At 36.8% G+C, this 15,447-nt stretch overlaps 1 protein-coding gene across 1 annotated transcript in view; it reads right to left on the minus strand.

Moving 5' to 3' along the window:
* Positions 1-739: 739 nt before the first annotated feature.
* The window catches only part of HSD17B4 (hydroxysteroid 17-beta dehydrogenase 4), a 68,012-nt gene continuing 53,304 nt past the window's right edge, over positions 740-15,447 (minus strand). The window contains exons 21-24 of the mRNA XM_055698561.1: positions 14,377-14,466; positions 12,270-12,408; positions 2,942-3,069; positions 740-1,159 (exon numbers count right to left, since the gene is read on the minus strand). Of these exons, the coding sequence (XP_055554536.1) occupies positions 1,070-1,159; positions 2,942-3,069; positions 12,270-12,408; positions 14,377-14,466 (447 nt within the window). The 3' untranslated portion in view covers positions 740-1,069. The remainder of the gene's footprint in view (positions 1,160-2,941; positions 3,070-12,269; positions 12,409-14,376; positions 14,467-15,447) is intronic.

The following is a 15,447-nucleotide window of genomic DNA, read 5'->3' on the forward strand; positions in this document are numbered from 1 at the left end:
TACTCACACAGTCAAGGCAGTGATGCACCTCCCAGTTTTGAGGAAAAAAAAAAAAAGAAAGATAAAGAATTTCCATTCTCTAAGGTAAAGCAAAATGATTTTGTCATTCTGACCAAGGAGACAAGTCTTAGACGCCCTGAATTCTTCAAAAGGTATCAACATAAAACAAGTCTGAACGAGAGAAAAAGATACTGAGCACTCAAAACATTGGTCACAGTGGTGAAATCAAATTTCCATGTGACAATCACTGGTATAAGGGCATACTTTCTTCAAGGAAACATACAGCCACAGCTTATTTCTGGCCATAGGTACAAAATGAGGAATTCACTCTTTCCCTCCTGACATGATGCTGCCCCTCATGAGAATGAATCTACATGAAGAACAATCTGGCTACAGTGACAGCCTTTGCTGCAGTGTTAATACCTCTCAGATTAAAAAGTTTCCCCTAAAGAATTAATGCTTATCACTTTCCATGTAATTTATAAAAGTAACATATAAAAATGACTGTCTAAATAAGGTGGGCAGTGCTGAAGTTCAAGATTTTTTTTCCTGTACAGAAAAAATACATAGTGACAAGATGCAAATGAAAAAAAGTGGCTTCCATCTTCCAGTTGTTTTAATGGGATCATGACAAATTAAGACAAAAAATAATGGTAATTTTAATAATAAACCAGCTAGATTCATAGAAATTAGACAGCCTACCTAATGCAACATAAATGAAGACTGACAGACATAGAAGGAGATATCTAAGAGGTGTATTGGTTTAATTTTCATCAGAATTAATATAGAAATATATGCATCTTTGTAAGAACTACATACATTTTATTTAAAGGCATGCAATGAGAAAAGTATGATTCCCTACCACTGCTGAGCAATAAAAAAGGGCCAATATTAACAATTATGTTCATTTCATTACTTTCTGTCTACAGCAATTAAAACAGCTTGTATATTAGCAGTATAATGAATCAGTACATGATATTAAGTAGCCTGCAAATGCTTCAATCATTGGTTCTGAACTAAGTTTGTGTCTTCTGAAGTTCTTCACTGCTGTAGTAGATGATCAAGCGGTTCAGAGCTTGGCATAATCTTTCAGGATCATTTCTAATTTCTGGCTCAACATGATGTTCCCCTTCACTTTCAGCTTACCAGAAAAGAATGCCTACAAAAAGCAGAGGAGGGGGAGAAAAAAAATATTCAACTGTCCACCCACAATTCAAAAAGCTGCTAGAACCAAACAATAAGCCAAAGGTAAGTGTGGTTGTTTAGTGCTCCAGAGAAAGCACTTCAATGCACAATGAATATTGGTGATTAGTTATTAACAAAACATCATCCAAGTTACATTTTAATAGCATCCAGAATCACAGTTTTCTGTCTAGAGTGCAGGCAAAGGCCAAGTCTATCACTCAGGAAAAAAAACTAAACACAAACCAGCTATAGTCTCTTGGTGTAAGACAAACTTCTCCACAGCAGCTCATGGAAATACCTCACCAGGGCACAAAAATAAAGCCTGCAGTCCCCCACTCCCTATATATCTATACATCTTCATATGAAATGAGAAAATGGAATGAGAAGGCCATTTAATGAAAATTAAAGGCCTAATGAAAAGGTCAGCTACTCAAATTCAGAACAAATCCAAACAGGAACTTGCACAATGTATGTACATGCACATTCCCAAGAAATGCACTGGTTTTATATATAGCATATTGCAACAAATAGGAACTAAACAAGATTTTGATGTGTTTGCAGAATCATAGATCAACCAGTATTTTCACTGAAATGCTGGTATATTACATTTTTATTGTCCCTACTTCAAAGAGCTGTATAGGCTGTTTCAATCTAGTTTTTCTACCATTTTTTTAAAACTACTTCTGCTTCGCTGTGGCTTTGCAATTAGAAAGCTGTTTGAAAGTTCGGAAACAGCACGCTTTTGCATAGTTCCATTAACTTGAAATACATTCAAATAAGAAAAGAGAGCCAGCAGAAAAGAATTTGAATAGATGTTTTGAGCTTCTTTAGATGAAAAACTTCACAGAAACTCAAATACTAATGCCTGAGAACAGATAATGTTCCTGAATTGCAACCACTATTCTTTAGCATTCTGAAGATTACACATCAATATCTTGTTTGTTTATGCTTTACGCCTGCTATATATAGAGGGTCACAAAGGATTTTACTCATGTGGTATACAGAACTTATAATAAACATGTGCCATCCTTGCTAGTCTCCAAATTTACAATCAAAGTCTCCAACAATAACTGCTTGGGATCAAAGAAAAGGAACTATTTCATGTAGAATGACCTTAATTAAAGTTTTAATTTGTTCAGTCTTTAATTTATAAGCTCACATATTAAATTTATGACAGTTTAATTTACTTTTACACAAGGAATTTTCATTAGTAAAATTAGTAGTTTTAAACAGTTGATTAGTCCAAGAAGCTAAAAGTGCAGACCTAGATTACACACCTTTTTAAAGAAATCTACCCAGTGTGGTGAATTTTGACCAGTTTCAATGGATCTACATGCACGCACTGAGATTTCCCTTTGCTGCAGCAGTAGCAGTAAATCAGAATACTGCAACAAATACCAACTTTCTGCAACATGACCAATCAAAACAACCTGAATGATCAAATTGTCAAACCCTAACCTTACAAATCATATATTGTGAATGTCAGGAAACAAATAACCAATTTTCTACTGCTGGGCTCCATGTCATTTGAGGTATCTTTGTCTCAAGATGATAAAGATGGCATAAATTCCTCATCATGTCTTCTGACTAGTTCAGTGTAACGTAATGATGCAGTTATACCTCATCTGACTCTGGTTTGCACTGTGAAGACATCCAGTGTTGCAGATTTCAGAATGCAGTCATTAACCAGAGCTTGACTTCAGGCACATAATATGTCCCCATGCAAATGAGTATGTGTGTGACGCACAGGTTTTACCTTTTGGGGGTTGGTCTTTTGTTGTATTACATCCATGAAATCCTCATCCGAGAGAGTGAAGGTGGTATCAGCAGAACTTCTTGCAGGTCCTTGATACACTGCTCCAGAGCCATTTTTTAAGTCAATTGCTGAGAATAAGTGGCAAAGATAGTTTTATTTAAAAAATAAAGATAAAACTTTCAGTCTGAAGAACACTGCTCTCCTTATCTATTATTATAAAGCATCCAATCTAAATATAAATCTTGTTTAACAGCCACTTAGAAAATGAAAGGGTTTTAATTCTTCTTTAATGAAAGATAATAATTGAGATTATGATAGAAAGAATTCTTTTTCTACTAAAGGGGGGGGGGTTTACAGCAAGGATTACCATCTGAAAATTCTTGCATAGATAGCAGAAACCATTTCTAAACAACACTTAAGATGCACAAGGTATTAATTAGTGCAATTCCTGCAGAAATGTTAAAGTTGGTGATAAAGCTCTAACATTTTAAACCAGCATCCTATATTCAAAGGAGGCAAAGGCGGTGGTGTTCAAATATGCTGCTGCATTTTCCCTGTTCTGCTTCTTGCAAAGAGCATTTAAAGCCTTGCCCAAAATGTCTTTCTCTTCTGAAATGCCAAAAATTCCTTACAGTGTCTGAAGCTTCAGAGTGTTCTTTTCCCACACCAAACGACCTGCCAAAACAATCTATTACAAGGCTAACACTACCACATATTGCATCATTTGTTTAGAAGAATATTACAGGAATGTTTTGGCAGGATGTGCTCTGCCAAATCATTCTCAGATTTTGCAAATTCCCAGTCTTTCCCTTTACACCTTTTAATCTTGGCCCGCCCCCGCCCCCCGTTTTTTAAGCACAAAATAAAATCATTATTCAAGTGGATGTTCCCATATGAACATGACATTTCCATAAGGACATGACATCTCTAATCACAGAATCATGGCTGCCTAGCCAATACTAGTAACGCCAGTTGGTTTCTCTTAGCTGACAACTTTTAACAAACTGGCCTAACTATGGAGACATTATTTCTCCATAAACTATCTCATGTGTATTTTTTTTCCAAATATTTTTTCTGAAAGAGTAAGGTGAACTATAGACTGGGAGTAGCTTTTGTCTGTTTGAGTTAAGTCTTTGATTTTCTGAAATCTGATCTAAGTAATATTTACCCAGTTACAACAAAACTAGAAGGGGAAGTAAGTGTACAATGATGCTTAGTGAGAAGTGACATACTGCATTATAATTACCCACTTCATTTAAGGTAAATTGTAATTTCAGGGACAGGTTTAATGGACAACACTAACTTGATGCAAAAAGAGGAGAAGAAAGAAAATAAATTACTGAGCACCAGATGAACAATCTATACCTCCTATGTTTGTGGGTAGGAGCTGTGCAACACTTTTTTTTGATTTGAAAGAGAAACTGCATAGTCCAGAATTGTAACAAAGCCTTTAAACATTGCTCCTGTTGGTTATGCAGGCACAGACTATTATTTTTAAAAAAAAATAATTATCATTGAATCATAAAATGCAAGCTTCACAGTGGATACCAGCTCCTCAGATTAAGTTAAACAAGTTTAACTATCAACATGCTTTTAAAATATACCTCTACTCAAATGCTAGCAATATTACGAACCATACCAATGCAGACAAACTGAGCTCCCTTTGAGCCAAATAGCTCTGGTCAGCAGCAAGCCCCACATATAAATTCACAAACCACACACACGGTTTTCAGGGAAGCTTACAATTCTTAATTATGTATTTTTAATTACTTCTGGACTTTAGAAATCAAAAGAGCATGAATCCATTCCTGTGCTTCATTTTTCATGCATTCATTTTCTTGGCTGTTGCCACCTCTCCCAAACTGTTCCAGAAGAGGACCCACATGCTCAAAGCCTGACATAACATCTCCCAAGACACAACAGACCCTCTTCTTCCTCTCACTAAGCACTGGCTGGAAAAGCAGTTTTGATATATCTCATTGATAATACCCATTCATCAGCCTCCGCACTGTAATGTTTAGACAACAAAAAGTTAAAATTAAAAAGGTTTAGTGACTCGGGCAAGTTCTAACAACTGCTGTATTTTACTCTGGATACAGTCCACACAACATTGTTACAATCCCTGCTCTCCATTTCCTATCCAAGTCTCAAAGGTATCAGTTATCAATCCATGTCTTAATTAAATTTAAGCTCTCAAAGCACAAATATGCTTGTAAACCTTGCATAATCATGGTTCCATGGGCAAAACTAATCTCAAAACTTGTTAGAAATTTTATTAAAAAACAAGACCAACCTAATAGTATGTCCTTTTCCCCAAAATATTAATATATCCTTTCCATTTCCTCTTTATTCTTTTTAAAGAACATTAAGATTTTTGCTGAGGAAGAAAAAAAGAAAAAGAAAGAACAGAGCAGCCACAAAAGAGATGAGCTCTGTAACAACATATACTGTCTTTTTCACAAAAACACGAAGGACCTTCTACTGTTACTCAACCCACCCCTTTTTTTTTTAAGCTTTATCATAAACGAGTTATGACATCTCCAATGCAAGCAGTCAAAAAAAGACCAAAAAAAAGGCACCCAAACCCTCAAAGGAAATAGCAGGAAGAAATGAAGTCATGAAACTTGATATGTAAGCCCTAGCGGGTGAATTCAGGTGAATCACACTGGAGAAAGTGTGATCCAAAATACACCATATGTTGGTATTTTTAAGAGGGAAAGGAACTCCCCTCCTCGTCGAGAATGGAAAACTAGCCCAAAAATTTGCTCATTCATTTTTTGTGTGGGGCTGAAATGCAGGGTGTGTGGGGGGGGATGAGAATTAGAACCATACGTGATCAGTTTTCTCACCTCCTGATGTACACCTAGCCTAGACTATTCAGATGACTACAGAGACTGAACTACAGCACTGGCACACAGACACATGGATGTAAACTAGCAATGAAAGAAATGAGCTGAATACCGGAACAGATTCCAACCGTAAGAGCAGAAAAATTCTAGCTTTCCAAAATGGCCAGACAGGGTGCCTTCTTGTAAAATACAACTTCATGAGAGAAGGCTATATAAAACAGCTGCCTGCTGTAGCAGGAAATGGTCTTGATGCAAGTGACCTGCATGTGACTTCTACACATCTCCTGGATACTGTCTCCATGGTCATAGCTACAGTCTCAACCCTGCAGGCTGCATGCTGCACTACAATTGCAGCATCCAGCTTGATAATGACATCGTACTGGTGTAGCTATGTCAGTGCTCAGGTGGCTGGTGTCCTGGGCAGCTGGCCAGGCAACTACCTCCTGCACTGCTATTGCAGCTCCACTGCTAGCAGTAAGAGATGAGTAGTCTGAAGGTGTCTCCAGTGTTCTTTGCTCCTGCAAACATGCAGCCTTCCATAGTTGCTACAGATAAAGAGCTCTTCTCCTAGCCATCCACATGGCTGATCCACTCCATACAAAAACAGAACTCTGAAACACAGGCATAGTACTCCTCAATACTGCGCGTAGCGACATAAACTAAAAGCTGAAGTCCCTTTTAAATAAAATCAATGTAAAATTATAGTACTACACACCTGGCAGAAAAGCAGAATCAAACAGTTTCAGTGAATGAAACAGCAGTTATCATTCAATTTTTTTTTTTACTTGTATATGTGTTACATTGCAGTAACTAAATTTCTATGAATAATTATCATCCATAACATGCTGTTGTCAGAGACGTTAACAGAAAGGTCAAAAATACTATAAATATATATATATATAGGCTAAACCACTAGACACTGACATTCTACAGCAGGTAGCCAAATAGCCTAAAAAACTAAGATTTGGGTCTCAGGTTTTGCTTTACCTTCGAAGAATGCCTTACCATTTCTAGGACAGAAATACTAAGGGGTCAGATTATTCTTTGTTTGTTTTGGTTTAGTTTTTATTCTGCTTTACAGAGGGTACGTAACTGCAATACAGGACTCAACCTCAATGCAAACAGAACAAAGTGTCACCCACTTTTCATTGCCTGAAGTCATACTGTATCATAAATTATTAAGCAGTTTCTCTGTAATTCGTCAGATATTCACAATCAACTGCATATAACAATTTTTCCCCAGTTCTCCTAACAAAGTTTTATTCTGAGAACTGGAAAGGAAGACAAGTGTCTTCTGCCATCAGCAGTGTCTTCAAAAGCATGATGAAAAGCAACAGATGGGTAAACTCTTTTGAGTACTGCTCTAGAGAGCCATTAACCATCAGCTAACAAATATCAATGGTCATGTCTTTTTCTATGGAAAGAGAAGCCAAAATAAAGTAAACACACACCCCCAAAAAAAACCCAACATATTTTATAACCATTGAAAACAAAGGCAATTGTTGTACAGTAATAAATATTTAGGAGAGAGCAATGCATGCTTTAGGTAGTGAAGCCAACTGGAGAAGTCAAAGCTGGGGGGGGGGGTGTGTCTCAATTAGGAATTTTATTAAAAAATAAGAAAAGATACCTCCAGTACTGCTAAGCTTATTCCTTGGGGTTTGATACTGCCAAAATCTGTATTGCTTTACCTTCTTAAGGCAATTTTCAGCATCCTCTTAAATTAGAACAGCTTGCTTCTATAAAGAAATACCACTAATTAAGACCAGTTGACAGTGGCTGCAGTTGAATGTTGTTCAGACAGTGAATGAGCTCTCCAGAATTTCCTATACTGAGTGCAAGATCAATGGTTCTGTATCTCCCCATGGCTTCACACTATCCAGAGAGAACTACTTAAAAGTAGTTCTAACGAAGTTTGCTAATTAAACAGACTAGCATTACCGGTACTAGTGCTACCAACAAGAAGCGTCTCTGTAACAATAAAAACTAGTTTCCATTCAGAAATCCCACTTCATTGAAAGTAATAAACAAAAATTTGGCTTACTGCAGAGAATAGAGATCAAAAGGTTACAGTTGCAATTAAAACAAAACACTGAGTATAAATATAAATTTAGAAAAACCCTTTTGGTTCCTGAAAGTTTGGAAAATACTAGAACAACTGTGTACATGAGAACAAATTTCAGAGCAGTCCCTAATACTGCTGCTTTCTCTCATCTGCTTCCCTCCCAGATCTCAAAAGGCTCAAGGACATTAGCAGAAGATGCTGGAGCTACAATCATTGAGTAAGACAGCAATGAGCTGCAGGGCCCAGATTGTTTCTAGTGCTGCCAATTGCTGCAGCTTTCACAACAGCACAAAGCTGCGCAAAAGTGACAAGTCAAAAAAATAAGAGACAGGCCAGCACAACTACATAACAAATTTCATAAGGGAAAGAGGCTTAGCAGGTAGCCCAAGAGAACTATAAATACTGCCTGTAAAGGCCCGGGATGCCCTTTGAAAATGAGGTCTAAAAATAAGATAAATAATAGAACAATTAGATTATGCTGGGGGATTTTTTGATGCTATCTCCTCACATTTCAGGTGTTTCAGAGATAATATGTCAAGAATTTTGACCATACATTGAAGGAGTATGTAGTATTTCTTCACAGGAACTGTCTTCTAAATTAATTTCAATGTAATACTGTGTTCTTTGCTTTATTTTAACTATGCATGTTATGGGATCTAGCTCTCAAAACAGCAACTTTACTTTTAGAAAAGAGAGAAAGATAATTAAAAAATTTTATAATCTAATTTAGCATAACACCTAAGAAACATTTAGAATTATTGTACACAGAAGATCAACTAATAATCAGAGGACCATATTTATATGTAGTATAAAGAAGTGCAGTTCTACCAACAGAGTTTACTAATACTAAAATCTGAAGTAGGTTTGAAACCACTCAGAATAGTGACACATAATTAAATTCAAGCTACAGCAAAGGTTACATCTCACAATCATCTTCAGTTTTTAAAGTAAAAAAACTGTCAAAGGCTAGAATTTTTATTTATGTACAGAAACTTACAAACCATTAATAACAGAAAAAGTCAAGCACTTGAGTCAGTAGATGGCATTGTCAATGTTACATATTCTCAATTGGCTGTCATTGTTTGTGTGCATTACAAAAGTCTTGGTGATGACCATACAAAAATCTGTCAGAAATCTCTTAGTTTATCGACAATACCTTAACTGTAAGAAAGCTGTCTTCCTCTGAATGCAAAGCCACAAACTACTCTCTTCTTCCACATTCACCATGCAAAATAAATTATGCTAGCATCTGGTAGAAAAGACAGCACATAATGATGCTTTTGAATACTGAATAATAATGTATGCAAACAAGAAAAAAAAAAAAAAGCTGACAATTGCTCACAAATCTTGAATGCTTGCCTCTGGAAGGTTTTTTTTTGCCTTGTGCTTATTTGGGTTTGTTTTTTAATGACCAGAATAGTGTTTAAAAAAATCCCCAAAACAAAAATTCCATCATGCAGATAGAGATACCTTGTCATTAGAAATATATCATTATAGTTAATTGACAGCAATGGTATTATGCTATTAATCCACATAAGGACAAATTGTCAGAGATGACACTACAGTTGTCACAACTGCTAACACTGCCAGTGAGTTTATATAACTATTTAAATGTTTTAAATTAGTTTAATATTTCAATTATAATAAACATTTATTTTTAATTTATTTTATTTTAATATTAACCAACTCCTACTTTATTCATCTTTTAATGGCTTGAAATTTCAAAGACATACAAAAATATGCAGAAAACCATCAGATGACACCGGAAGTTCTTTGAAAAAGTGATATACAAAGGCAGTACTTGCCTACCAACATTCCTGAGGAGAAAAGTAAGCACGACTTTCTACAGGCACCCTTCTTTTCACCCAGATACTTACATCCAGTCTTACATGTTTACTACACCATAAAGACTACAGTAACGCTAGCCACTGTTTTGACACCTAAACTTGAAGGAACTCACCACACTATATAAAGATTTGCAGTTATCTTTTACAAGATTTTGGAAATGTTTAATTTAAGCTCCTAGTAGTAAGATGTTTAAACTCCACCGCCCTCCACCCCACAGGGAGCTTTTTAAGTAGTTCCAAATTCGTATAAAAGTAAAGATATTGTTCACTGCAACAGAAGCAGAGCAAACAAGACAAACAGAAGTTCTATCTATTTATTCTTTATTATATATAGATTATTAATATATAAGAAAATTATTAATATAAATTATATATATATAATATATATTATCTATTACCTTTAGCTAGGGAAATAAGCAGTGGAAGAAGGCACCACTTTCCTGGAACTGCTTCAGCAGAAAACAAGAGAGGACAAGCTTTGACTGAAAACCAGAAAAAGCTGACTCTTGATTTACTGAAAGCAGGGGTACTCTCTCACTCTGGATACAATAGTAAAAACATCCACCTGTTTCCCCACTAATGAAACCTGGTCTCAGGAGGCATGTAAGGCCACTGCTCTAGCCTAAATCTTTAAGTGTGCCTGTTTTGTGTTCAGCAGTTTGCACCTTAAGGTCTTTCTAAATGAGAAATCCTATTCATGTCTTGAACACTCCTCATCAGATTTTTCTTCCATTGATTTATCCTGCCATTCTTTGACCATATGTAATACTGAGTTTGGTTGACAAACAAAGCTGTTCCAAAATCAAAAACAGTGATAAATTATCTCGAAGACAGTTTTCTGCTTGTTATTATAAACGTGACCATCACTTATATGACGTTTAGCTATACATGAAACAATAGACATGACTGAGGTAATGTGCAGAGTGATTCTCTTAACAAACACAAGTATCCACTTCAAGTGTTCTGGAGTTTTAGCACTCCTAATGTATCTTCTAAAAATGTAAGCAGGAACACATGAAAGACTTCATGAGCCTTTTGTCCAGGTTGTAAGAATGCCCATCATTCAAATGACTGAGTGCAAAAGTGAAAACTGCAGACGGTAAGAATGATCAGGAGTGAGTTTTAAGACAGATTTGAGTTGAATTACGCAGTATTTACCACCCCTCCCATTTTGATGTATAGATACTCAGCCTGCATAATTTATACAGGTGTATACAACATATTGATTAACTGCTATCCAAATGAAAACCACCCATTATCCCTCAAAATTAGCTTAAAAGGTAGTACATGTAGAACAGAACTATCTTGATCAATCTATGTACGATATTTTTCTTGAAATGTAACAGCAGCCTGCCAGACCGCTACTCGGAATCTCTGCTGGTTAACATTAGGAAAAGAGAAAGTGAAATCACAGGTTTCTAAATCTCTCTGTAAAAGTATGAGCAGTTTCTTAACCACAATAACCATTTATGGAGAACAGCCATTGCAAAGACAAAAAAAGTCACAGTGTGTGGGACAAAGCACAATGCAGACCTGATCGGACCTATCAGCATGTCAGTCTCTCTCCCCAGCCTGTCAAAGGGCAGCCTACTTCATCTGTATCTCCACCACAACTGTTCTGACTGGATCCAACCATTAAGATCAATTAAAATGAAGCAGTCTACGTGACAGACTTGACCCCAAGACTTGCATTTCTCCAGAAAAATGCAAATGGAAGTTACAACCTGCCTATGGTTTATTCCTTTAGAAAAACTTTACATTCTACTAATAGACACAATGATTTAGGACACCTCAGCAAAAAAAACCCACCCTAAATAATTCCAAAAAACTGTATCTAATTACTAAAATTAGACCGCTTTTTGTAAAAACACATGTCCTTAGAAACTTAGCACAAAAGAATTTAAGAGGACAGGTTTCCTGAGTAAGCAGTTTTGCCCCCATCAGATAAATGCACATATCTGTATAATCCACTTTACCAGGAAACAATTCCTCTCTGACCCATTGCTATTACAAGCTTTAGCCTCTCTTCATTAACCCAGTCCCATGCTTAAACGAAGGGGTAAGCATCATTATACCTTCATTAAACCTTGACCTCAGCAAATTTGAATGGAAACAGATAGGTCTATATTTTCACTGAAATTACAAGAACAATAGAGTAGAAATAAACACTTGGTTTAGATCAATTAGTGTGTACATCACCAGCAGATTAATTACTGTAACACAGAGCTCCTAGTAGGTTAATTTAGCCTGCCTTTCTAAGTGCAGTGGTGATCCATTCCGGAAATGTAAACAGAAATGCACTGAAGATCTTTCCAGAGGATGGTTTGCCTATGCATATATCTAGATAGGCAAGTTACAGAACTACATTCCTAGAACGGTCAGTAAATGTCATTACAAACACTATCTGACCTCCTTGTCACTTTTGCATTCATATTTTTAGGTCCCAGTGATGCTTATGCTTATGCTTACTTTCAAGGTACTAGTTTAATTAATTTAAAAATAGAAGTATAATTAATCACACCTCATTAAAAAATGCATCAGGGTATAATATAAAAGCTACAACTTACTCCACTGCATTGCTGTTCTTCCATCTTTAGTGATGTCCCATTGGAATATGGCATTTACTTTCTTTACCAATTCATTTCCAATCTCTTTTACACGACGACCAATTTCTTCAAACACAAGGTCACTCTGCAGCCCTGAAGTCTTGAAAAAGGAAGTATAAGAATTTAAAATTGGAACTCCATTTAAAAAGTTCTAAATATGTCTGTTAGTTCAAGCATTGTGTCCAGGAGAGTCTCTACTCCAGAATTATTAAATGCAATTGAGATTTCTTCCACCACAAATAATCACCTCTAGCAACTGTCAGCATTAAAGAGTACATTCAAGCAGAAAATGCTTCGTGGACTCTTCCTTAGGAATTATTTGAAATGCTGCTTGTGCAGTTTTTGTCATTTATCACTACAATTTCAGATATGTTTTACAATTAGGGACTTAAGGGCTTCTAAACTGCCCTTTATTCCCCTTGGAGGATAACCACTGGCCCTTTCCCCATGGTGAACAGCATATTAGTTTTTAGAACACAAAAATGTTTTCACAAGTACATTACTTAAACTTAACATGGAAGAGATTCAAAACATACTGCACTATGAACACAGTCAGACCTCCAGTGTAGACACACAATGTGTTTATCATTTAAGTGCGGGACTAGCTACATTTACATTTTCAACTTATCCAAACAAGCCTTATTTTACAAATCTTTCATTTTTTTCTTTAACAAGTATTCGTACTGGTTAAAATGCTACACTTTAAGAAGATGTTCCGTGACATTTTTCATCTAACTGGACTTGGAGCAAAGAAGCTCTCATAGCTTTAGCTGTTCTGCTGTACCTACCTGCTCACCAAAATGCAATACTCCTTACGCTGCTGTCTTGCCACCTCTTCGGTTAAGCCTAACATTCTCCATTATATAACAGAGTTCCTGATGACATCTGAATTTGCCAATCTTCACTCATTCAAGCTACTTTCCCCTGGTGGATATCTGCCTCTGTCAGCAAACTTCTGCCAAAGCACTTTAATTTACCAGAGTAAGCCTAAGGAAAAGTAACTGCTTTGCCCATATTAACTAAAAAATCAAAAAACTCTGTAATTATTTCACTGAAAAGTTCTAATGCTTGTATGTTTGAACTTCAAATGCAGACCTGGCAACAGTGCAGAATATCAGAGGACTAAACACTACCAGCAAAAAGAAACGAGTTCCAGGAATATATCACAAGCTTAATATGAATATAACTATCTCAATACTTAATAAACTTTGAATGAACTTATGAAACTTAATGAAACATTGAAGTTTCATCCCTTGCAGGCAGGAATCAATGGGGAAAAAAGATATAGTTTATTAAGGCAAGCACTGGTGCACCTGTTTCTTTTGGATGACATTAAGAACCCCAGACATCCTCAGCACTGCATGTACAGTTCTATCTTTTGTGGCAAGTCCAGTACCCAAGGCTTAATGCATACATGCATAGGATTTTTTAAAATATGTAAAGTACATATTGCGTGTTAGGCCTAATGACATGCACAAATAGCCATGAAAGCATTCTTTCAAAATGACTCAATGAAAAAACTGTTCTCTATAAGTACACTATCTCATTTTCCTTTTTTCTATTCTAATGCCTTCCTGCCACCTTCCCCATGTCTCTCTGAAAAATCTAAGAAAGGTCACACAATTTTACAACTTACACTGAGTTTGATCTTTTACACCCACAAAATGAAAACAAAATGTTCGTCTTAGAAGTACAGCCCCAAATTATAGCAACTAATTTCAATCTTAAGTTATGCAAGTGCTCAAAACTTGTGGCCCTCACTGGTGCATGCCTCGCTTTTTTAGTAATATATAGCATGATGTTTATCCTGACAGTTCGACTGGCAGCAAGCACATAGAATTTCATCAGCCTTCCTGTGTATCTTAAAATGTCTGTATTTTTCCCCTCAAATAGATCCATGAACCTCTGTATCTTAAAAACAATGTGTTTACATCTCTGAATTCATACACTCATCTAAGTACTGCAAATTAGACTGGTCAGTGATCTAAGTATTTTTCCTGTGTTTTTCACAAAAACAAAGCCTAACTATGCTGCTTTGCAAGTTAAGACTTCTGCTGCTTCCCCTTACCTTCAGAGGCTCCCGAGCAGAAGGCTTATCCAAGGCTGGTACTATATCCACATAGCCCCCTGCAATAGCAATTTCTCCAGTCTCTTTGATCTGTGGTGAGGGAAAAAAAACACATTAAAGTAGTAACATACTTGCAAAAGTCACAACAGAAGGGCAACCAAGGAGTCCTCCTTACATTTTAAAATCAAAGATTAAAGAAAAAACACAAAAGTTCCAGAGTAAAAAAAAACCAAAACAACCACGCTATAAATGCATTGTAACCTTCAGGCAAGCTAGCATACTATGTTTTGCAAACAGCTTGTGGGAACATTACTTCGGGGGGGGGGAATTAGAGAAAACTGGGACCTAACAGAAGCGCAGTGTTACAGGAAGGTTTTTAGGGTAAACCATCACTTTCAGGATGGTTGGCGTGCACAGGACCTACTTTACCACAGCTCCCTAAGCAACACACCCTGCCATCCCAGCACCTGCTGATAGGAGTAACGGAGGGTGGAGCCGAGTGGAGACCCCATGGCCAGGCTCTGTGGTACTCCCTGCAGGAAGGGGGACCTGATGGCACCACACAGCTGACAAGCTGCACAGCAGTTCCCAAATGAAGAATCTATGAGATATTCACTGCTGAGCCAACCACTGTGGCAAAATTACTTTCCTCAGATGAAATAATCTCACTGTTACACTAACACACACCCCCATCGCAGAGTCACCTGCCTCCAAAGTACTACCACACCTCACTGGGCACGCGATACCAACAAGTAACAAAAACATGTATGACTGGAGTCACTCAAGCTCCCCCTCAATGCGGTCCTGGACTGAAGTAACAAAAGGGTGGCTCTAAAGTTGTTACTTCTAATCAAGGGAGTCAGCCCCGGTAAGGATGAGAAACAAAGAGCAGATAATGAAAAGATCCGAGTTGTTGCAGATAGAAGACTTCAAGCAAGGAAACCTCTAGCTGTAAAAGGAGACAAGCTGATAAGGTGTTGCAGTCCACAGACATCAACCGAAAATTAGATGAAAGCAGAACAAAGCTAATTGTGGTAGTGAGAGATCGTGACCTCCGACTCAAATAGCCCC

This window comes from Falco cherrug, chromosome Z (genome assembly GCF_023634085.1).
Source record: "Falco cherrug isolate bFalChe1 chromosome Z, bFalChe1.pri, whole genome shotgun sequence".
NCBI lineage: Eukaryota > Metazoa > Chordata > Aves > Falconiformes > Falconidae > Falco > Falco cherrug.